Below are 25,186 nucleotides of genomic sequence, written 5' to 3'. Positions count from 1 at the left end.
AAATAGGTGGGGTAGATTGATGAGAATAGTGTTTTGTTTTTACAGTAATATAGTTACATGGTTCTAAAATCAAACTATATATAGAAGTATACAGTAAGGAGTCCCACTGCCACTGCTACCCTTCCCTTACCAGCTACTTCCTATTAAGTAAACCACTTCAGGTTTCTTGTGTATCCTTTCAGTTTCTTTAAGCATACGATATGTGAGCAAATGTATGGTCTTATCTCAACTTAATACAAGAACTATCATATTATACGTACAATTCTGCATTTCCCTCATCATTAATATACACTGGACATTTTTCTATACCAGTACATACAGATCTTCATTTTTTCAAAGCTACACAATTTTCCATTATATAAATAATTGAATACATTAAGCAGTCTCTTGTTAATGAACATCTGGGTTCATTTTGTTATTACAACCAATGTTGCAATGAATAATTTTTTTTTTTTTTTGAGATAGATTCTAACTCTGCTGCCCAGGTGGAAGTGCACTGGTGTGATCTAGGCTCACAGCAACCTCCACCTCCTTGGTTCAAGCAATTACCTGCCTCAGCCTCCCAATCAGCTGGGACTACAGGCGTGCACCACCACCACGCCCAGCTATTTTTTGTATTTTTAGTAGAGATGAGATTTTGCCATGTTGGGCAGGCTGGTCTCAAACTCTTGACCTCAAGTGGTCTTCCTGCCTCGGCCTCCCAAAGTGCTGGGATTACAGGCGTGACCCAACGTGCTTGGCCTCAATAAATAATCTTCTACGTAGTCCTCCCTTAGCCAAGATCCCATAGTGAATACCTGAAATGGCAGATAGCACCAAGCCCTATATATACTATGTTTTTTCTTATACCTACGTATGATAAAGCTTAATTTATAAATCAGGTACAATAAGAGATTAACAACAATAACTAATGATAAAATTGAACAATTATAACAAGATGCTGTAATAAGTGTTATATGAATGTGGTCTCTTCTGGAATTTTCCAGTTAGTATTTTCAGATTGCAGTTGACCACAGGTAACTGAAACCACAGAAAGTGAAACTGCAAACAAGCAGGGACGAATGCCTATACATCATATCTATAAAATGAAGGCCAAGGAGAGACTTAGTAGGTCAAAAGCATATGCATTTGTAATTCTGATAAAAAGTGGTTCTTAACTTTTTTTGTGGTTCTGAGCCCATTAAAAAATCTAATGAGAGGTATGGAACTTGGTTCCCAAAATAATGAACAGATACACAAAATTTACATAACTAGCAGCCCTCACATGGATCCATCTCTAGAGATATTAAAAAGGGTTGCTAGGTGTCGTGGCTCACACATGTAATTCTAGCACTTTGAGAGGATGAGGTGGGTGGATCACTTGAGCCCAGGAGATCAAGACCAGCCTGGGCAACATGGCGAAGCCCCATCTCTTCAAAAAATACAAAAATTAGCCCAATGTGGTGGCACTTGCCTACAGTCCCAGTTACTCGGTAAGCTGAGGTGGGAGGATAACCTGAGCCTGGGGAGGTCAAGGCTGCAGTGAGTCATGACTGGCCACTGCACTCCTGCCTAGGTGACACAGTGAGATCCCATCTCAAAAAAAAAAAAAAAAAAAAAAAAAAAAAGAGCTAGAAGATTTAGGAAGGGCCTCAGAGCTATCATCTCAAAATCTGAGAATTTGGAGACTTTACCTTGATTGATTTCAGCTGCAGAAGGCCCCAAACTCAAGCTCTTCTTCTGTTGAGCATTTTTGGCAAGAAGCGTGTGCTTGTCATCATTCCCTGTATCCATCTCTGAAATGGTGACAGCCAGAATCCGGCAGAAATTAGCGAGCTGCTGCTGATCGAAATTGGATACTAAGGAACTCAGATTGGGGACTTCATCTAGTCGGATCATTTCCTACAGAAGACAAAAATGAAACAATCCCCACACTCAATTCACTCAAGAGATTGGATGTGCCTTTCTTTTTCATCCCCCTTATATGGGACTCAGTAGCTAGATCATTTAGGTTCGTATCTCAGCTCTGTAACTTGCAGCTCTGCAACCTTAGGTAAGTTATAACAACCTTTCAAGTCTTTGCTTGTTTATCTGTAAAATGGGACTAACCTATCTCACAGGATTTAGTCTGAGGGCTAAATTTACCTTTTGAGCACCACTGTTTTTACTCATTCTTGTGGTATATTTTGCCTATTTTTTAAAAAAGGAAATGCCTACCATTCAAGTTTTAGAAATCATAAATTACCATTCTTGCTACAGATTTTCTTTTTAAAAAAAATAAAGGCCACACGCAGTGACTCATGCCTGTAATCCCAGTACTCTGGGAGGCTGAGGCGGGTGGATCACCTGAGGTTGGGAGTTCGAGGCCAGCCTGACCAACATGGAGAAACCCGTCTTTACTAAAAATACAAAATTAGCTGGGCATGGTGGCAGGTGCCTTGTAATCTCAGCTATTTGGGAGGCTGAGGCAGGAGAATCACTTGAACCCAGCAGGTGGAGGTTGCAGTGAGCCTAAATTGTGCCACTGCACTCTAGCCTGGGCAATAAGGGCAAAAGTCCATCTCAAAAAAAAATGAAATAAATAAATAACTACTTCAAATATAGCTAAAGGCCTCTGAGTATCCCCCATCCAGTCGAATTTTTTTCTCCCCCCACAGAGGTAACCATTGTTTTCAACTTTGTGTTTATTGTTCTCACGTATATTTTTATACAAATATTTCCATTAAAATACATGGTACTGCTCTGTGTGCACAGTGTGAATGGCACCATACTACAACTTACTTTTCATTCAACGTTTTTAAAGTTTATCTACACTGATGCAACCAGCTGTTTCAATCACTTCCCACTGTTTCACCCCACAGCTTAATCATTTCTCTCTTTCCCTTTTTTAAGAGACAGGGGTCTCACTCTGTTGCTCAAGCTGGACTGCAGTAGCATCATCATAGCTCACTGTAGATTCAAACTCCTAGGTCCAACCAACCCTCCCACTTCAGCTTCCCGAGTAGCTAGGACTACAAGTGCATCCCATTACACCTAGTTTTTTAATAGCCTTTTTTTTTTTTTTTTTCCAGATGGAGGCTTGCTGTGTTGCCCAGGCTGGAGTGCAGTGGCATGATCTTGGCTCACTGCCAACTCCACCTCCCAGGTTCAGGCAATTCTCCTGCCTCCTCCCAAGTAGCTGAAATTATAGGTGACTGCTACCACACCAGGCTAATTTTTGTATTTTTTAGTAGAGATGGAATTTTGTCATGTTGGCCAGGCTGGTCTTGAACTCCTGACCTCAGATGATCCACCCATCTTGGCCTCCCAAAGTGCTGGGATTACAGGTGTGAGCCACTGCACCCAGCCAATATTTTATTTTTATAGAGATGGGGGTCTCACTATTGTTGCCCAGGCTGGAACTCCTTGCCTCAAGAAATCCTCTCACCTTGGCTTCCTAAAGTGCTGGAATTACAGGCGTGAGCTATTGTGCCTGACCCTTTCTTCTTCTTCTTCTTTTTTTTTTTTTTTGAGACAGAGTTTCGCTCTTGTTACCCAGGCTGGAGTGCAATGGCATGATCTTGGCTCACTGCAACCTCCGCCTGCTGGGTTCAGCCAATTCTCCTGCCTCAGTCTCCTGAGTAGCTGGAATTATAGGCATGCACCACCATGCCCATCTAATGTTTTGTATTTTTAGTAGAGATGGGGTTTCACCATGTTGACCAGGATGGTCTCGATCTCTTGATGTCGTGATCCACCCACCTCGGCCTCCCAAAGTGCTGGGATTACACTTGGGAGCCACCGCACCCGGCTTCTTCTTTTTTTGAGATGGAGTCTTGCTCTGTCACCAGGCTGGAGTGCCGTGGCGTGACCTCGGCTCACTGCAACGTCTGCCTCCCAGTTCAAAGATTCCCCTGCCTCAGCCTCCCAAGTAGCTGGGACTGCAGGCACACGCCACCACGCCCAGCTAATTTTTTTTTTGTATTTTTAGTAAAGACAGGGTTTCACCATGTTGGCCAGGATGGTCTTGATCTCCTTCATGACCCACCCGCCTCGGCCTCCCAAAGTGCTGGGATTACAGGTGTGAGCCACCATGTCTGGTCCCATTTTCTTCTTTTAACACATATTTAGGTAAACCAGTCTTTCACTATTAAACAATGTTGCAATTAACATTCCTACAGGTACTCTCTGTGTATACATACATGTGGCCATTTATCTACAGTTAAGTGAGAGCAAGAATTATTGTCTTTTTCTTGACTTTACTAGAAATATTTCCAAAATATAAAGTTTAATATTTGCTGTAAATTTTAATAAATACCCTATGTCAGTTAAATTTTAATAAATACCCTGTATGTAGTTTATAAGCTTTCCTTCTATTGTTAGCTTTTATTAGGAATGATAATTGAATTTTATGGAATGCCTTGTGTGATTTGGTTCTATTCTCATTTATTACTCCTTAAAAATCTGTAAATGTCATGTACTACATGAGTTTTTCTCATTCTGAACCATCCTGGTGCTACTCAGATAACACCTGCTATCCTTGATCCCACTAATTTACTGAACTTCCACTGGACTGGGTATTTCTCTTTCACTGCACAGATCACATGAACTTGTAATCATCTGTTCCCGCATCTACATCCAAATAATCTGACCATACTTTGAGGAAGGCATATATCCTACCCTTTCTCCTGAGACTCAATGCATAGTCTGAAACAAGTGCATGATTCCTAGGTGCCCTCACGAATCCCACATTCCCCTCTATTTCTAGTAATGGAGGAAGACAGGAATTTGCTGTGCAGGGGTATTGGGGAGCAGCTGCTTCTACCTTTCCCTAGTACAGAACAAATGTTAGCTGCTGCTATTAGTGGCAACTGTAACTTTCAGTTCACCAGTTTCTCCAGCCCTGTCTCAGTATATGGGTTCCAAAACAGGTCCCACAACCCCCAATCCACTCATGTTTTTGTTTGTTTTAAATTTTAAAAATTATGTTGTAATTTTTGATACATACAATATATATTATGCAACATAACAAAATGACTAACTGTGTTTGCCTTTCCTATTGCATTTCTCTGCCTCTGGGAACCACTAACATTAACTATTATTGCCTTGCCATTTAAAAACTAGTTTTATCAATGAATAATTTGCTTTTTTGAGCTTTCTGAAAATTATATACTACCCACAGTCTTCTGCAACTGGCTTCTATCACCTGATCATTTCAATTACTCAGCTATGTTGTTGCCTATGTCAACAGTTCATTCATTTCTACTACTTTATAATATTCCATTGTGTGAAGACAGTACATACATCCCTTCTCCTACTGATGGATCAGAGACTTGGTTTCAGTTTTTTGTTCTGAAACAATGAAGCTACAAATGTTATATGCTTCTTGATGCACAGGTGCAAAGTTTTCCTGGGGCAGTGGCTTCCAAACTTTTTAACTATCACCAAAAAAAAAACCAGTAAACATACATATATAAATATCAAACAAAAAGTCATTCAAATAATACCCTTACACAATACAGTATGTGATCTTTTCTATTTGGCTTGTAGACCTGATGGATTGATTTCACAACCTGCTTGGTTAATCCAGTGTTTTCATTTCTAAGAATCACTGTTCTAGAACTGAGCTTCCCCACAAGTGTGCCCAGGCACAGGTTTTAAGTGACCCACAGCAAAATGCTGATGTCTCAGCCCTCAGGGCAAAGCTTCCCCAGGTGCTAGGGCACAAGGTATGTGCCTGCTCAACTACAAAACAAAAAAAGAGGATATTCTGCTGACAAACTATCAGCAACATATAAGTGTAGTGTTCCCACTGATACACATACTCACCAACATTTGCCCACTCTCCCCCTCACTATGGTACTGATTTGCATTTCCTTGACTGTCAATGAAGTTAAACATCTTCTCTTTCATATCTATGGACAATTTCTTTCTTGTCTGTGAAATGCTTGTTTATATCATTGCTCAACTGTCTACTGTGCTATTTGTTTTTTTCATGCTGATTTGTAAGTTTTTTGAGAGGGAGTCTTGCTCTGTTGCCCAGTCTGGAATGCAGTGACACCATCTTGCTCACTGCAACCTCTGCCTCCTGGGTTCAAGCGATTCCCATACCTTAGCTGGTACTACAGGTGTATGCCATTACACCAGGCTAATTTTTGTATTTTTTTAGTAGAGACAAGACTGGGTTTTACCATGTTGGCCAGGCTGGTCTCAAACTCCTGACCTCAAGTGATCTGCCTGCCTCAGCCTCCCAGAGTGCTGGGATTACAGGAGTGAGCCCTGGCACCTGGCCAGTAAGAATTCTTGATAAATTCCAAATACCAACCCTTTGTTGGTTACCCGAATTACAAATGTCTTTTCCCAGTTTGTGTTTCCACTTTCTTTATGGCATCTACCCCCCTTTCAAACTGCACCAAGATACCCATAATGTCTGGTAGAACACATCACCATTTTAGGGTTCACAAAAAGGAATGAGAGGGAGTGAGAGGGCAAGTAGGAAAAGCTGTGAAGGAGCAACTCTAGACTCCTATGCTGAGACTGCTAGGGAATCTGGAGTTTCCACTCTGGAGGCCCCCTTTCACACACTGGCTGGAACACACAATTACTGAAATAATAACAAAGCCTTTTTTATCAAAGGGCACAAAGGGTCTGTCTGGGGCCTGCACACGTCTCCAGTGTGTTCCTACAGACAATAGGCCACTTGTGCTGGGCAATGACAAGCAAGGCCTGGGGAAAGCACAGCAAGAAGAAATAAAGCTAGGGTCACCACAGTGCACGTGAACACCCCTTTCCCTGCAACAGCAACCTCTAGGAGGCTGCTCAACAGGAAGAGAAAATAATCTGCCAACCTGCAATCAACATGGAGGCTCAGGACAGATCAGGACTGGAGAAGTGAGCTCCAGGTTCTAACAAGCATTACACCAAAAATGTAACACAGTGAGTCTCTAACAGAGGTCTATGAATGCATCTTTGGGTATCTGTGAACCCCTGAAATTTTTAATTTAGTTTTCACCTCAATCACAGTTTTTTAAAAAAGCTATGGATCATCTGAATATCAACCTTTTGACCAAGTGACAGTATTTCAGAGCTCCCATTTGTCTCCTACTGCACTGGTGCCAATCAACCAACTTTAATTGTTGACAACTAATGAGAAAAAACAGAAGCAGACTTCATAAGTGAAAGCCAAACATTACTACCAAAGCGGAACATATCCTAATGAATGAAAGCTTCACAGCAGTTCAGATAGCGGTTCAGGCAGAGAAAGGTGGTAAGAGAATGGAGTCACTGCACAGCATACAATAGCACAAATATGCAACAAAGAACTTGCTCCACAATCATAAGTGAGGGGCAATTTAATTTCAGCAAAGTAACACGAGGCATCACACTAAATTCACAGAGGCAATCTGAAGTTTTGAGTTTTAGAATTAGTTTGATTTCAGTGTACATGTTTGTTTAGGTTCTATAGTCATGGAAGAACCATTAGTATAAAGAGTAATCAAGTTTTATACCTGAATATATCTAAGTAACACTAGACATAACTTAACACTAGGAATCTGCAAGAATTTCTTTTTAAAAGCTTTGTGTATTATTCAGGTTTGAGAATCCAATGTTCTGAGACACCCTTCCCCATCTGGTCAGCTCGAGGAGACAGCTTACCTTTTTAACACCCAAAATATCTTCAATGAGGGTTGCTGTTTGTAAGAATGTCTTCTTACTTGTCATCAGTGTAAACAGGAAGATCACAAAGTCATTCTTCTCTGCCAAACGCTTTGTAACTCCTTCCGTCTGTCACAAGAAGAAAAGACAGAATAGGTTGTAAGCACAAAATAAATTATAAAGAGCAAGGCATCCTTTACAGACACTGAAAAGCAATTTCACCTCTGAAAACTGGCATGAGTCAACAAAAAGGGAATGACACAATTTGACTGTGGGAAACACTTGTTAACTCCCCAGCCATGGAAGAAAAAAGCCTCCAGACAGGCAGGCTACACAAATGGGAGCCCACTTGTGAGAACATAACACAAGGAGACGGTATTTCCTAAGAGAACTTAATAGAGGGTTCTGAAGGCCATTCTTAAATTTGAAATTCATGCCTGAAGCATGAATTTAAGAGTCAGACCCAATTCTAATTCCAGCTGTGTGATCCTGAGCAAATCACTTCCCACCTTTGGAACTCTGTTTTTTTCATCAGTAAAATAATCATCTTAAAAGTCTTTGAGACTGGGCATGGTGGCTCACACCTGTAATCCCAACACTTTGGGAAGCTGAGGCGGGCAGATCACTTGAGACCAGGAGTTTGAGACCAGCCTGGCCAACGTGTCAAAACCCTGTCTGGACTAATAATACAAATATTAGCTGGGTGTGGTGGTGCACGCCTGTAGTCCCAGCTACTCGGGAGGCTGAGCTAAAAGAATCACTTGAGTCCAGGATGTGGAGGCTACAGTGAGCTATTACTGGGCAGACGCATTCTAGCCTGGGCAACAGAGGGAGACTCTGACTCAAAAAAAAAAAAAAAAACAAAACAAAAAACAACAACAACAACAAAAACCCCCAAGAGGTACAAACGAAGTAAGGAAATTCACTGGTTAAAGACCTTAAAACTTAGGTTCAAGAGTTTGAATTTAAAACTATAGTATTGTCGGGTGCATGGCTCACACCTGTAATCTCAGCTACACAGAGGCTGAGGTGAGGGGACTGCCTGAGGCCAGGAGTTTGATTCAGTGAGCTACAATCTCACCACTGCATTCCAGCATGGCAACAGAGTGAAACCCTGTCTCTAAAAATAATGAAACTGCAGTATTGCTAGCTTAAACACACACATACATCCCACCCCTGCTACCTTAAGGTAACTAGAGCTTAGTGGCTTCAATAGTTCTTCTTTTCAGCCTCTAAGCTGAAAAAATTCCAAGGCTTACTGCAACAAACTTGACTTCTCCTTAAAGAATATAATCAAGTGTGCAGACATGCACAGTTTGGTAAATGAGAACCCCAAGCTAGGAAGCATTTCAGAATCAGTGGGATGAGATAAGGTGCAGCAAATTTAATTTTCTTTTAATTTTAGACACAGGGTCCCACTCTGCTGCCCAGGCTGAGCCCATGACTATTCACAAGAACTATCACAGCTTACTGCAGCCTCAATCACCTGGGCTCAAGTGATCCCCCTACCTCAGCCTCTTGAATCACTGGGACTACAGGTGTGTACCACTGCACCTGGCAAATTTAATTTTCAAAGTGAAGGCATCAATAAAGATGTGCCAAGTATATAAATCTTCAACAATCACATTAAATAGGACACTAAAGAAAGTAATCTCAGTCTGTATTAATGAATGATATACTTCTGTTCTTCAGTTGTAGTACTGATACATTAAAAAAAAAAAAAAAAGGTTGTATTCCTGAACTCCATACAACACCTCCACTGACTATGAGATGTGAAACAGGACTGACTCTAGCTTTACTCACACAAGCAAAAGTTCTAGACTATCCAAAGAAACAGAACAAAAATAAATAAATTTACCACTTTCTCAAAGCTTAAAAATTTATCTCCAGGCTGTCAAATGCACAATCCTCCTGCTCTAACTAGCTACCCTTGACTACTCAACTTTCTCCTCTCTTCAATTTATCAAAGTCCTACTCCTTTTAGAGAGGGCTGAAATGCCTCCTCTTGGAAAGCCTTCCCAAGTCAAGACTAGCAACCCAAAAAGCCATTCCAATCCTTCCTTTCCTCTACATCACAAGTTCCTGAGGTCTTAAAGTTCTAAAACAATATATAAAATGTTGTGTGCCACTACATTTTTCTGGGGAGAGTTTTTTCTATATAATATTCATCACAGGTTTTTCTTTTTTTGAGACGGGGTCTCACTCTATAGCCCAGGCTGAGTGCACCGGCACAATCATGGCTCACTGCAGCCTTGATCTCTCAGGCTCAGGCTACTGAAGAGCTGAGACTACAGGTATGTACTCCCACCTCAGCCTAATGAAGAGCTGAGACTACAGGTATGTACTCCCACCTCAGCCTACTGAAGAGCTGGGACTACAGGTATGTACCATCAAATCCGGCCAATTTTTTTCTTGAGACAGAATCTCACTGTGTCACCCAGGCTGGAGTGTAACGGCGTGGTCTTGGCTCACTGCAACCTCTGCCTCCTCGGTTCAAGCGCTTCTCCTGCCTCAGCCTTCCGGTTAGCTGGGATTACAGGCACGCACCACCACACCTGGCTAATTGTTGTATTTTTAGTGCAGATGGAGTTTCACCATGTTGGCCAGGCTGGTCTCGAACTCCTGACCTTGTGATCACTCACTTTGACGTCCCAAAGTGCTGGGATTACAGGCATGAGCCACCATGACCAGCCAACAGTACTTTCTAAACTTTTGAGTTGAAACATCTTTAGACAGCTCCTACTTGCTCCAGTTTAGTCAAACTTTACACTAGTCCCCACTCCAATACCCGCAATTTCAAACCTTTCCTGCTTTCTGCCTGATCCCTGGAGGCATTGGTGTTTGCAATCCTAACAGCCCCAGGTTTTCTACTTAATATGGAAATCAGCTAGACAGCTCCTAATTAGACCATATCATCCTATGCTCCTTACTTTAACATTTTTAAAAAATTTTATTTAAAAATACTTTTAGTTGATGTATAATAAAGGTACATAATTTCAGAGGGCATAGAATTTAATATATTCAGGTAATTTATAAATATCAAATCAATGTACTTGGGATAGCCATCAGCTTAAATACTTGTCTTTTCTTTATGCTACTAAAGTCTCTTCTAGCTATTTTGAAATATAAAACAGATTATTATAAACTAAGTTATACCCATACTGATTTATCTAACACTCGGTCTTATTTCTTTTATCAACCCATATATTTGTACCCTTTAATCATATGTTTCATTTTTTTAACTTAACTGTTTTACTGGAATGTCACTGATTAACATTAGGTATCATGATTTTAAAACACCATAAAACTGGTGACTATATGGAAGCTGCCAGTGATGGAATTATTATATTATACACTGTCTTATTCCATAAGGACAATTTCTTATTGGCCTTAGTTGCAAGAATAATTGTGCATTTCCTGAACAATTTGCTTTTTATCTTACAGATCTACCTGTGCCTATCTTTGTCATCAGCTATACCTAACTACTGGGCACTTGAAAGGTGGCCAGACCAAAAACTGAGATGTGCTCTTGGTGTTCAAACAAACAAACAAACAAAAAAATAAAACCAAAAAAGAAACACATTAGATTTTGAGAGCTTAGTACCAAAAAAAAAAAAAAAAAATTCATATCTAATTAATTATCGTACTGATTACATGTTGGAATGACAATATTCTTGATATACTGTGTTAAATAAAATTTATCATTAAAAATCACTATTTCTTCCTACATTTTTCTTTAAAAAATGTGGTTACAAAGAAATTTAAAATAACCCAAGTGGCTTGCATATTTCAATTGCACAACACTATTATAGATGCTGAATTATATAAGTGTTCGAACATATTCCCCTATTTGTGTTGGCTGCTAAGAAATGTGGAGCCAAATTTGTGCCCATCCATAATACAGATGATTTTATGGTCTACATTTTTATATCCGTCTAATTCCTGGCTGTACGTTATGTCCCCACTCTTGTTATATCTTCTTCTTTCTTACCTACTTGTGATCTTGGTAGATTTTGCATACACCCACAAGAAGCCAGAAATCTTATTTTGAATGAGGCAAGAAATGAAATGGAGCTAAATGTTCCTTTTTTATTTCCACAGCATACAGGGTTCACATCTATAATAGCACTGGTCTCATTCTGCCATGTATTATGATTCACGATTTACAGTTTACCATAAGTCTCTAAAAAACAGGTACTATGTCTTATAAAAACATTTATATATTGTTTTACAAAGTGTTTTCACATCTATTATCTCAGTCCTGATAATAAATCTATGATGTTAGTATGACCGTTAACTGCACTCTATTGTTAAGAAACTATGGCTTGGGAGGTGTACTAAGCCAAGGACCAGAACACAAAATCGGGTTCTAACACTGAGTGCTATCCCCTTTTGTTTCTATCAAATTGCTTCCTTTATTCTCCATTCTTCCTGGCTCAGTGGTCAACCTAGTAGAGAGTCCTGCTCAATATATGGGTGGGGTTTCTGGTTCTTGTTTTGTTTTCTAACAAGGAAAATGAAGAAATAGGCATAATGTAGTTAAAATGAGTCTTAAATCGTCACAGACCGTCTGCCAACGTTGTCACCTTTTGACAAGTAACTGTTCAGTTTGTACTTGGACAGCTCCAGGGCCCAAGGAGTTTAGTAGCTGCTGCAGCAGTCCTGGCTCTTAGTAACTGCTACAAAATTCTGCCTCCCCATCGTTTCTACCAGTTAGTCCTGATTTTCGGGCACACATAAAATAAGCCCAATTCTCTCACTGTCTGAACAGAGTGCTCATGTCTGCCACCCCCACTTGAACATTCCCATTTGAACCATTGCAGATCTGGTAGGGAGATAAACGGAGCCCCACTGGCAGGGGTACTTACACAGACACAGGTATTATACAGGATACTCAAGCAGTCCTTGGACATTTCATCACTTACTGAAAGTGAAAGGGGAATGACTGGTTATTTTTCTCATTGAAAAGACAGTAAAACGGTTACATTTTGTTTTTCAGCATAAGAACTGATATAATCCCCTCCAAGATGATTATTTTCCTTTTAATATACTGCTTCCAGTCTACCAGATTTTCATAGTGCCCATCAGAACCTATAAGCCCATTTGCATACTGCTTTTGGTTTGATAGAGCAGCTGATTTCTTATTATGCTCTACAGTCTTCATATTTTTTTTTTTTTTTTCCTGAGATGGAATCTTGCTCTGTCACCAGGATAGAGTGCAGCGGCACCATCTTGGCTCACTGCAACCTCCACTTCCCAGGTTAAACCAACTTTCTTGCCTAATCCTCCTGAGCAGCTGGGACTACAGGCATGTGCCACCACACACAGCTAATTTTTATATTTTTAGTAGAGACAGGGTTTCACCATGTTGGCCAGGAGGGTCTCTATCTCTTGACCTCGTGATCTGCCCACCTTGGCCTCCCAAAGTGCTGGGATTACAGGCGCGAGCCATGGCGCCTGGCCAGTCTTCATAATTTCAACCTGTTGTTGTGTCATCACTTAATAAAGCCATTTTTCCTTAATGTCTTGCTTAGGATATACTCAGGATTTTTTTTTTTTTTTTTTTTTTGCTATTTAAATAGGCTACAAATAAGCAATATTTATGTGTATCCTTTTAATGCTTGCATTAAACTGGTTCCTCAAGATACATTTTCAAAAGCAGAACTACTAGAATCTAAAGTATAAGCATCTTTTTTTTTGTTCATTTGTTTTGGTTTTTTAAAGATGAAGTCTTACTCTCTCATTCAGGGGCATGATCACAGCTCACTGTAGTCTTGAACTCCTAGGCTCAAGTAATTCTCCCTCCTTGCCCTCCCGAGCAGCTAGCGTGCAAGTACCAACATGCGTGGCTAAAAGTTAAAGGTATAATCATCTCAACTGCCCGTTATAAATTTCCATTGAAAGTTCTACTAGCAGCAAACAGAGATACATGTTTTATCAGACTCATTAACTGTTTCATTTTTTTGTTACTGTTATCTGTGTTGGGCAAATAGCTCTTAATGTTTGACCTATTACTAATTCTCATAAAGAACCAATTACTTCCTTGTGAGTAGGAACGGGAAAGCAGAATGAAAAGGAAACTTCATTTTCATGACCCCAAAACCAAGAGATGATGAAGCTGAGTATGAACCATGAACAAAGTGTTTTATTTGGCACTGCTTCTATTTTTAAAAACTGTTTCCATTCACTCCTAAGCTGCTAGGAATGCTCAAATGCTAGGCCTCCTTCTTAGATCACAATGGGCAGCCCTGCCAAGCTAGCCTAACTAGATGGGTTGCCTCACATAATCCTGAGACAGTGCAGATGCCCTGCATCCCCCATCGCTACCTTTCAAACTACTGGGGCTCTGTGGTTTATTTGTTTAATGACTTCAAAGCAGGGTGGAACACTGCTCTGTATATCTCACTGAATATCTCACTATTTCTAGATCCTCCATTTTTAAAAGGAATTGGGATTCACTCATTCCTCAAGTATTATTCAGCATCTACTCTAGAGCAGATACAGCAGTGAAGGAAAAAAGTCTCAGCCTTTATGCAATCTATAAATCTAGTGGGAGGGAGAGAGACTAAACAAGTGCACCAACGAATAATTACAATATGCTACTTGCTGTAAGGGTAGCTAGGGAACATGAAAGATCAAGTTAGACAGAACACACAGCTGAGACATTAAAAATGAATATGAATCCTCTTAAACACTACTGCACAAAAAAATGAGGCCTTATATAGTATGTCCTATTAACATTAGGGGTAAAAAAAAAAAACAACTTTTAAATTAAAAAATGCAAAGTTGGTAGGAGGGCATTCACCAAACATTAACTAAAGTCATCTCTGGCTTTTAATGTCAGAGTAAAGTGCATTCACTTTTTATTTTAAATTAAATATTGAAGTCATGCCTGTAATCCCAGCACTTTGAAGGCTGAGGTGGGTGGATCACTTGAGGTCAGGAGTTTGAGACCAGCCTGGCCAACATCCCATCTCTACTTAAAAAAAAAAAAAAAAACCATGGACAAAGTTATTTGTCCATGATTATAAAAAATAGTAGAATATTACCCATATATCTACCACCCAGCTTAAGAAAGAGTGCATACCAAAAACACTTTGACTTTTTACCATTCACACCCTAGTAATGACTGAACTTTTTACAAAGAGCATATATCACCTTTCTAACAAAAAATTGGTTTTAAAAAAATAACACAGAGTGATCTTACCAGGTTATTCCTTACTCTCTCAGCAAGTTATATATGAGAAATATGAATTTCCCAAGGAAACATAGAAGCTGGATCACAGGACTATCAAAAGTACAAAGATGTATTCTTTTAACGCAAATCTGAATTTCCATGCAGTACAGAATGAATAGACAGCTGCTTAGCTGGGGGTGGGGAGCCCCTGTAGCCGAATGTAAGACATGTCCTCACTATTAAGAGTTAGGAAGGGAAGGAAGAAAGCAACTGCTGGGAACTGCCACCATATCAGCAGGTTGGAAAATGAGGACCAGCAACTAACAGGTATACTTACTTTTCAGTTTCTGTCCCCGGATAGAGATCGTAGGTCTCATAAGAATTTCTACAAGAAGCTATAAAGAAAAAAAAAAATCAGAAAAAAATCTTCAAACTTAATTCAAAGCATAACTTATAAAATAAGCTTTGCCATAACCATTCATGGCCCATATATCTGTCACAGTATTACAAGATCCTTTTGTTTCAGGAGGCAGAAAGGTTCAGTAAAAGAAACACTGCAGCAAGTTTCCTAACTTATTCTAGAACCTTTCCAGGTTCTAGTCCCAGCTTGGCCACCTACTTGCCATGTAAACTTAGGCAAATCAATGCCCTTCTCTGGCCTCAGCTTTCCCATTTTTGAAAAGAAGTATTTTAGACTAAGTAATCTCTGGAATCAAATATGGCTTTAACTTCTGAAAAGCTGCAGAACATTATTACTATAATTCTTGTTTTGTTTAAAGAACATTTGTGTGTTTAAGTTTATTTCAAAAAGGTCTCAGAAGATAAACCATAAATTGTTAACACTGATTTCTACAGGTTTGGGAGTTACATGCATATATTATTTTACATACCTTTAATACAACACAATTTTGCATAAACTGCTCAAAATAAGCATATATTTTAAAATTCATTCTATGGAGAGAAAGGGTAATTGATAAAAGGGTTAATCTGCTAGGATGATATAACAACTACAAATATATATGTACCTAACAACAGAGCCCAAAAATACATGAACCAAAAGCTGGCAGAAATGAAGGAAACAGATAATTCGAAACTAAAAGTTGGACACTTTAATACTCTGCTTTCAATAACAGATAGACAACTAGGTACATTAGCAAAGAAATAGGGGACTTGAACACAATGAACAAACTACATTCTAACAGACATCTACAGAACACTCCATGCAGCAAGAACAGAATATACATTCTACTCAAGTGCACATGAACATTCTCTAGGACAGATCATATTTCAGGCCACTAAACAAGCCTCAATAAATTTAAAAAGACTGAAATCATATAAAGAGTTTTGCTTGGCCACAATGGAATGAAATTAGAATCAGAAAGAAATTTGGGAAATTAATAAATTATGTGGATTTTTTTTTTCTTTTTCTCATAGAACAATGATAAACTAGGCTAGGTGGATAATTTTTAAAACCCATCCTACATAGCAATAATGGCCCAAAGAAGAAATCAAAAGGGGAAGTAGAAAGTATCCAAGATGGATGAAGATACCAAAACTCATAATGCAGCTAATGGAGTGCTCATGGGGAAATTTACAGCTGTAAATGCCTATACTAAGATTATTATTATTACTTTTGAGACGGAGTCTTGCTCTGTTTCCCAGGCTAGAGTGCAATGGCGCAATTTCAGCTCACTGCAACCTCCGCCTCCTGGGTTCAAGTGATTCTCCTGCCTCAGCCTCCCAACTAGCAGCGATTACAGGCACCTGCCACCACACCTAGCTACTTTGTGTATTTTTAGTAGAGCTGGGGTTTTGCCATGTTGGCCAGTCTAGTATCAAACTCCTGACCCCAGGTGATCCGCCCACCTTGGCCTCCCAAAGTGTTGAGCCACCGCACCCAGCCGAAGAAAATTATTCCCTAATCAACAACCTAATCTTCTACCTTAAGACACTAGAAAAATAAGAGTAGACTAAATCCAAAGCAAGCAAAAGGGAGAGTAAGAGTTGCAACAAATGAAACAGAAGACAGAAAAAGAACAAAACCAAAGTTGGCTCTTTGAAAAGACTGGCAAATCCTTAGCTTGACTGACCAAGAACAAAGAAGAGAGGATACAGATTACTATACTCAGAAATAAAGGAGAGGGCATTATCACCAACCTTATGGCAACAAAAGTGATTACAAGGAACTACTACAAACTGCATGCCAACAAATTAGATAGCCTAGATAAAATGGATACATTCCTAGAAAGACATAAAACTATAAAGATTGACTTAAGAAGAAACAGAGGCTGAGCATCGTTGTTCATGCCTGTAATCCCAGCACTTTGGGCAGCTGAGGCAGGAGGACTGCTTGAAGCCAGGAGATTGAGATGGCTCTGACCAACAGAGCAAGACCCTATGTCTCTACAAATAAAATTATTTAGCTGGGTGTGGTGGTATGCCTACAGTGCCAGCTACTCAGGAGACTGAGGCAGGAGGATTGCTTGAGCCCAGAAGGTTGAGGCTGCAGTGAGCTATAATCATGCCAATACACTCCAGCCTGGGCAGCAGGGCGAGACTCCATACCTTAAAAAAAAGAGGAGGAGGAGGAGGAGGAGGAGGAGGAGGAGGAGGAGGAGGAGGAGGAGGAGGAGGAGGAGGAGGAGGAGGAGGAGGAACAGAATATCTCAAGAGTCCTATAACAAGTAAAGAGACTGACTTAGTGATTTAACAACAACAACAAAGTATCCATAAAGAAAAACCCTGGACATGATGGCTCAATTAGTGAACAATACAAAACATTTAAAGAATGACCAATTCTTCACAAACTCTTTCAAAAAACAGAAGAGGAGGAAACACTTCCCAACTCATTGAGGCCAGTATTACCCTGATACCAAAAGCAAACAAAGACATCACAAGAAACTACAGATGAATATACACACAAAAGTCCTGAAAACCCTAGCAAACAAAATCCAGACACATATAAGTAGGATTACTGTCCACACAGGGTGACTTATGTCTGTAATCCCAGTGCTTTGAGAGGTCAAGGCAGGAGGATTACTTGAGCCCAAGAGTTTGAGAGCAGCCTGGGCAACACAGTGAGACCTTGTCTCTCCAAAAATTAAAACAAAAAAATCAGCCAGGCATGGTAGCATGCACCTGTAGTCCCAGCTAAGGAGGCCGAGATAGGAGGATCACTTAAGCCCAGGAGGTTGAGGCTACAGTGAGCTAAGATCACACCACTGCATTCCAGCCTGGGTGACAGAGAGACCCTGTCTCTCCAAAAAAAACAAAAAAAAAACAAAAAGGACTATACACCATGGTGAAGTAGAAGCAGAATTTATCCCAGGAATGTAAGGTTGGCTCAACATATGAAAATCAATATAATACACCATATCAATAGAATAAAGGACAAAATCCACACAGTCATCTCAGATGTAGAAAAAGCATTTGGAAAAAAAATCCAACACACTTTCATGATAAAAATCAACGAGGAACAGAGAGAAACTTCTTCAGCCTGATAAAGGGCTTTTATTAAAAAACCCGCAGCTAACATCACGCTTAACAGTAAAGCTAAATGCTTTCTGATTAAGATGAGGAAAAAGACAAAGATGTCCACTCTCGCTACTTCAATTTAAAATTGTACTGAGTGTTCTAACTAAGGAATTAGGGAAACATAAAAAAAGAAATTAAAGGCACCCAAATTGGAAAGGAATAACACTAATTCTATTTGCAGATGTCACAATCTAAAATATAGAAAATTCCAAAGGAATCCACTAAAAAAAACCTAGAGCCAATAAACAAGAGTTCAGCAAGATTTCATGATACATGATCAATATACATAAATCAACTGTATTTCCATAATTGTTACAACAAGCAAACCACAACTGAAATTATGAAAACAATTCCACTTAAAAGAGCATCAAAAACTTAGAAATAAATTTAACAAGTGCAAGACTTGTAGACAAAACATTTTTGAGAGAAATTAAAGACAACCTAAAAAAAAAAAAAGGAAAGCTATCGTGTGGTTCATGGATCAGAAGATATAATATTGTTAAGATAATACTCCCAAAATTGACCTACAGATTCAATGCAATCACTATCAAAATCCTGGCTGGCTTCTTTGCAAAGTGGCAAGCTGATCCTGAAATCCACATACAAATACAAGGGATGCATAACGGCCAAAACAAGCTTGATCTATAAATACAAAAATAAACCCAAGTGTCTATGGTCAGTTGATTTTTAACAAGGTTGCCAAAACTAATCAATAGTGAAAGAGTAGTTTTTTCAAAAGTGGTGCTGTGACAAATGGATAGACACATGCCAAAAAATGAAACCGGACCCCTGCCTCATATGATAAACAAAAATCAGTGCAAATGTATCAAAGATCTAAAAGTAAGAGAAAAAATATAAAACTCTCAGAAGCACACTTTTGAGCCTTTGCAACCTGGATTAGGAAATGGTTTCTTAGATGCACACCAATATCCTAGTAACAAAAGATAAAATGAACTTCATCAAAATTGATGGCTTTTGTGTTTCAAAGGACACCATCAAGAGAGTGAAAAGACAGCTACTTAATGCAAGAAAATATTTACAAATTACATACCTTACAAGGAATTAGTATCCAGAAACTAATACAACTTCAACAATAAAAAGACAATCCAATCAAGAAATGGTCAAAGTAGGTGAAAAGTCATTTTTCCAAAAGCCAATCTCCAAATGTCCAATAAACCGTGATCAACATTAGCCATCAGGGAAATGCAAATCAAAATGACAGTGAGATACCTCTTCATACCCACTAGGATGGCTAATAAAAGACAGTAACTATTGGCAAAGATGTGGAGAAATTAGAACCTTCACAGGCTGCTGATAGGCATGCAAAATGGTACAGCAACTTCAGAAAGCAGTCTGGCAGATCCTTAAAAATTAAAGAGTTACCAGCAACTTTACTCCTAGGTATATACCATGGGAAATTTTTTTTTTTTGAGACGGAGTCTTGCTCTGTCTCCAGGCTGGAGGAGTGCAGTGGTGCAATCTCGGCTCACTGCAACCTCCGCCTCCTGGGTTCAAGGAATTCTCCTGCCTCAGCCTCCTGAGTAGCTGGGACCACAGGCGCATGCCACCACACCCGGCTGTTTTTTTTGTATTTTTAGTAGAAACAGGTTTCACCATGTTGGCCAGGATGGTCTTGATCTTTTGACCTCATGATCCACCTGCCTCGGCCTCTCAAAGTGCTAGGATTACAGGCGTGAGCCACCGCACCTGGCTGGGAAAGTTTTTTTAGTAAGGCAATCTAATAGAAAATGAAAACACGTCCATATAAAAATTTACATGCCAATGTTCACAGTAGCATTATTAATCATAGCATATTATTAATAATAGCCAAAAGTGGGAACAACCTAAATGTCCATCAACTGATGAATGGATAAACAAGACGTGATCTATACGAACAACAGAATATTTGATAATAAAAAGGAATGGAGTACTGATACACGTTATGACATGGATTAATCTTGAGGACATTATGTTAAGCAAAAGAAGCCAGTCACAAAAGACCACATATTGTATGATTCCATTTATGTGAAATGTCCACAGAATAATTAAATCTATAAAGATAGAAAATACATTAGTGGTTGCCTAAGAATGGGGGAGGGAGGCCTTGGGAGGAAATGGGGAGTAGCTACTGAAGAATATGGTGTTTCTTTTTTGGAGTGATGAAAATGTTCTAAAATCAATTGTGGTGATAGTGGTATAACTGACTATACTAAAATACTGAATTCTGCCTTTTTTTTTTTTTTTTTTTTTTTTTTTTGAGACGGAGTTTCACTCTTGTTACCCAGGCTGGAGTGCAATGGCGTGATCTCGGCTCACCACAACCTCCGCCTCCTGGGTTCAGGCAATTCTCCTGCCTCAGCCTCCTGAGTAGCTGGGATTACAGGCACGCACCACCATGCCCAGCTAAGTTTTTGTATTTTTAGTAGAGACGGGGTTTCACCATGTTGACCAGGACGGTCTCGATCTCTTGACCTCGTGATCCACCCGTCTTGGCCTCCCAAAGTGCTGGGATTACAGGCTTGAGCCACCGCGCCCGACCTGAATTCTGTCTTTTAAATTGGATCATTTAAACAATAAAACACCTCATACTCAAAGAAGCTAGACATAAAAAGCCACATAGTGCATGATTCTGTTGATATGAAATATCCATAATAGGTAATATGGTTTGGCTCTGTGTCCTCACCCAAACTTCACCTTGAATTGTAATAATCTGCAGGTGTCAAGGGTGGGGCCAGGTAGAGGTAACTGGATCATAGGGGAGGTTTCTCCCATGCTGTTCTGGTGATAACAAGTGGTCTCACAAAATCCCATGGTTTTACAAGTGTCTAGCATTTCCCCTGCTTCCACTCACTGTGTCCTGCTGCCCTGAGAAGAAGGTGCCTGCTTCTCCTTTGCTTTCAGCCATGATTGTGGGTTTCCTGAGGCCTCCCCAGCCATATGGAACTTTAAGTCAATCAACCCGCTTTCCTTTATAAACTATCCAGTCTTGTGTATTTCTTCATTGCAGCATTAAGAATGGACTGATACAATAGTCATATTATGGACATTATGGATCTTTCATAATACAGACATAAAGCAGATTAATGGCTGCCAGAGCTGGGGGGAAGGGGAGATGGGGAGTGCCTGCTAATTGGTACAGGATTTGTTTTTGGCATGATAAAAACGTTCTGGTGATCACTGCACGATACTGACGTGTGGATAAAAGCGTTAACTTTACGATATGTAAATTAGATTTCAATAAAGCCGTTACTGCTGGGCAGGCAGGGTGGCTCATGCCTAAAATCCCAGCTACTCAGGAAGGTGAGGCAGGAAGATCATTTAAGGCCAGGAGTTCAAGACTGCCTGAGCAACACAGCAAGACCCCCATATCTCTAAACAAATATTTAAAAATTAGCCAAGTGTGGTGGCACGAGCCTGTAGTCCCAGCTACTCAGGAGACTGAGGCAGGAGGATCACTAGAGCCCAGGAGTTCAAGGCTGCAGTGAGCTAGGACTGTACCAGTGTACTCCAGCCTGCGACAGAGTGCAACTCCATCTCTAAAATAACAATTTTTAAAAGCTATTAAAAAAAAAATTCTGTTAAACAAATTCTAGGTAAATATAAACAGAAAAAAATAAAGGTTAGAAAGGAATACTCCCAAATCTTAACAGTGGCTAAATTTTGGTGACAGATGACAAGACAGTTTTTCACGTTTTCCTTGACAAACACCTTTTCCTTTCAAAATGAGGACCTTTGTTTTCAAAAAAAGCCAATTTTCCACTTAAATATATTAAAGTATTTAAAAATAATCTATATGCTGAGAATATGATTAAGCCCATATGTTTAAAGACATCCCCTATATACATATTTTATTTATTTTTTATTGTTGTTTAAATCAAGCTAGGAGCTACCCCAGAACAAAAATGAAAAAATTCTTCCTCTACCCCTTTCTAGCGATAGGCCAATAGTTAGGCACCATGTCCAAGACACTTCAAGCCAAATGAAGAAAAAAGATTCCACAGCATTTTTTAATTAAAAAGCCAGTAGGCAAATCTTTGAGACTAGACAGTTTAGCTAGAGGGTCTGAGAAAGCCTCTCTTCATCTCAAACCAGCAATAAATCTTTAGAAAGTAAATCCACATGCCACGAGATTGTTCCTGGCATGAACGTGACACTAGAATTCAATATCCTGAATCAAGAGAGATGTGTTTTAGCTTGAAGCAGCAGATTAAAAATAAAAATCCTAAACTACTACACCACAGATTGTAAGTTCTAGAGTAGCACTAGGCTCAGCTTTCTGCTCATCGTATTTAATGTTAACTCCACTTGTAGGAGGGAAAAGAAAGAAGTCTCCTCATGACTTGGGGCAACAACAAAAGTTGCCCTGAATGTAAGCTTGCTTTGCTCTGTATAATAGAGACCGAAGGTCATCCTTAAGTGGAGTAATTATTATAGAGTATATACAATTTTACAGCCTGTCCTTTTCATCGTGAATTTTCCCACATTATTATAACTTTAACATTATACTAACAACTCACAAAATAGAATAACCATTACCTTCTCCCAGTAGATAGTCATTACAAATAATGTTACACCTAACCGTCTTGGTACACAAATTTTTATCTCATTTTAACTTGCGTCTTCAGGAGAGTCACGGAAATAAAAACAACAGGGCAAAATGAGTAGTAATTTTTAAAGCTCTGAAGTATATCACACAAATTCTTTCAGCGAGAGATCACATTCATCCAAGCAAGATGTAAGATGCTCAAGTGCACAGAATGTATTTAAAATAAATTCACTTCAAATGGAAGACAGACTATGTCAATGAATAAAAGTTCCTGAATGCCAAGCAATGGCTTACAACTCGCCCACACCTCCTGAAAAGCTGGAATAATTTTACCTACAAATCTAGATTTCCTACAACCTCTGAGGAAAACAGTCAATGGGAAAGGAAGAGTCATTTCCCCCATAAAAGCAGGCACACACTCTACTCCACCATAGTCCCCATACTCATTTAATTTATGCAGATGAGCTTGCTCTGGGTCTGCTTCACTTCACTTGGTTATGTACTTTGCATCTACTTTGTAAACTCTAAGATGTACTTTTCAGAATCATGTTATTGATAGGGTCAGGTTGACAAGGAGTGATCCCACTGAGCTTTGGGCAGCATGGCCAAGAGAGGCTTACTTTGGGTTCTTGCTACTTATTATCAGAAGAAGAAATGATAAGTTCTGTTTGGAAAATACTGGCAGCATCAAGATAGCAAGAGAGTCCAGTAACAAATGCAACCAAACTGAAGGTTAGTGAGGTGGATAATGACTTAAGCAGGAGCCCATTTAGAAAATGACTGGGATTCCTAGAGAAGCTGCCCTAACTCAAAGCAGGAGAGAAAACCCCCAAAAATCAAGAACAGTTGATCCAAAGATGTCCTGAGATGGGACAGGCTCCTACTACAGAGAGCCACATTTCCTCTGCAAATAGTCACCAGGCTACAGCCCTACATTAGTATTTTTCCTCCCATAAATACATCAGTTCTGAGTAGATTTCTTGATGAAACAATTCAAAAGTAAAGGGTCTCTGGAGCTGGCCAAGTAAGTAAATCTCTAGGACCACCGACACTGCTGTGGAGAGGGAATACTGAACAGTAGTTAAAGAAGAAAGGCTGTGGCTGATGACACGCAAGCAGATGTCACAATTAATCTTTACTTTAGTGGAAAACAGTATCTTTAAACAAAAGGACACTTTAAATACTGAAGTATAATGTGATACATAAAGAGTACAATGTTTTTTTGAGATAGGGGTCTTGCTCTGCCACCCAAACTGGAGTTCAGTGGTGTGATCTCAGCTCACTGTAGCTTCAACCTCCTGGGCTCAACCAATCCTCCCACATCAGCCCCCACAGCAGCTGGGACTACAGGTATGTGCTACCACAACTGGCTAATTTTTTGCATTTTTAGTAGAGATGGAATTTTGACATGTTGCCCAGGCTGGTCTGGAATTCCTCAACTCACTCAATCCACCTCTGCTTTGGCCTCCCAAAGTGCTGGGATTACAGGCATGAGTCACTGCATCGGGCTAAGAGAACAAATCACTCATGTACAGTTTTACACATTGAACACCATTTCTATACAATCACCACACAGATCAAGATAAAGACTAACCACAATACCTGGAAATGTCTTCTCCCTCATGTTTGCTTCAGGTAATGGAGTTAAGGGCAAATATCTAGGGGAGAAAAGTCAGATCCTAACCCTAAACTCATTACACCAAAATAAATTTCAAATGGTGCAAAAATTTAAACATATACAGCCGGGCGCGGTGGCTCAAGCCTGTCATCCCAGCACTTTGGGAGGCCGAGGCAGGTGGATCACGAGGTCAAGAGATCGAGACCATTCTGGTCAACATGGTGAAACCCCGTCTCTACTAAAAATACAAAAAATTAGCTGGGCACGGTGGCGCGTACCTGTAATCCCAGCTACTCAGGAGGCTGAGGCAGGAGAATTGCCTGAACCTGGGAGGCGGAGATCGCGCCATTGCACTCCAGGCTGGGTGAAAAGAGCGAAACTCTGTCTCAAAAAAAAAAAAAAAAATTTAAACATATACAATAAAAACTGTAAAATATTAGAAAGAAATAGACACAGTTTATATCCAATAGTGGGAAAGGCATGAACCAAAACTCTGAAGCCATCAAAGTAAAAGACTAAATCTGACAATCTAAAAATTAAACATTTCTAATTTAAAAATAACAGTCAGGCCGGGTGCCATGGCTCACACCTGTAATCCCAGCACTCAGGGAGGCCGAGGTGGGAGGATCGTGAGGTCAGGAGATAGAGACCATCCTGGCCAACATGGTGAAACCCTGTCTCTACTAAAAAAAAAAAA

General features: G+C 39.8%; 1 protein-coding gene across 8 annotated transcripts in view; it reads right to left on the bottom strand.

The window, feature by feature from the left end:
• TRPC4AP (transient receptor potential cation channel subfamily C member 4 associated protein) overlaps positions 1-25,186 on the bottom strand; it is an 80,496-nt gene that overhangs the window by 37,308 nt on the left and 18,002 nt on the right. For all 8 annotated transcript variants that reach the window (XM_008995477.5, XM_035298033.3, XM_008995474.5 and 5 more), the window contains exons 4-7: positions 15,129-15,186; positions 12,483-12,538; positions 7,615-7,743; positions 1,674-1,881 (exon numbers count right to left, since the gene is read on the bottom strand). In XM_008995477.5, coding sequence (XP_008993725.4) covers positions 1,674-1,881; positions 7,615-7,743; positions 12,483-12,538; positions 15,129-15,186 — 451 coding nt within the window. The remainder of the gene's footprint in view (positions 1-1,673; positions 1,882-7,614; positions 7,744-12,482; positions 12,539-15,128; positions 15,187-25,186) is intronic.

This window comes from Callithrix jacchus, chromosome 5 (assembly GCF_049354715.1).
Source record: "Callithrix jacchus isolate 240 chromosome 5, calJac240_pri, whole genome shotgun sequence".
NCBI classification, from domain to species: domain Eukaryota; kingdom Metazoa; phylum Chordata; class Mammalia; order Primates; family Cebidae; genus Callithrix; species Callithrix jacchus.
Note: the sequence above shows the minus strand (reverse complement) of the source record. Positions and strands in the feature narration are given on the sequence as shown.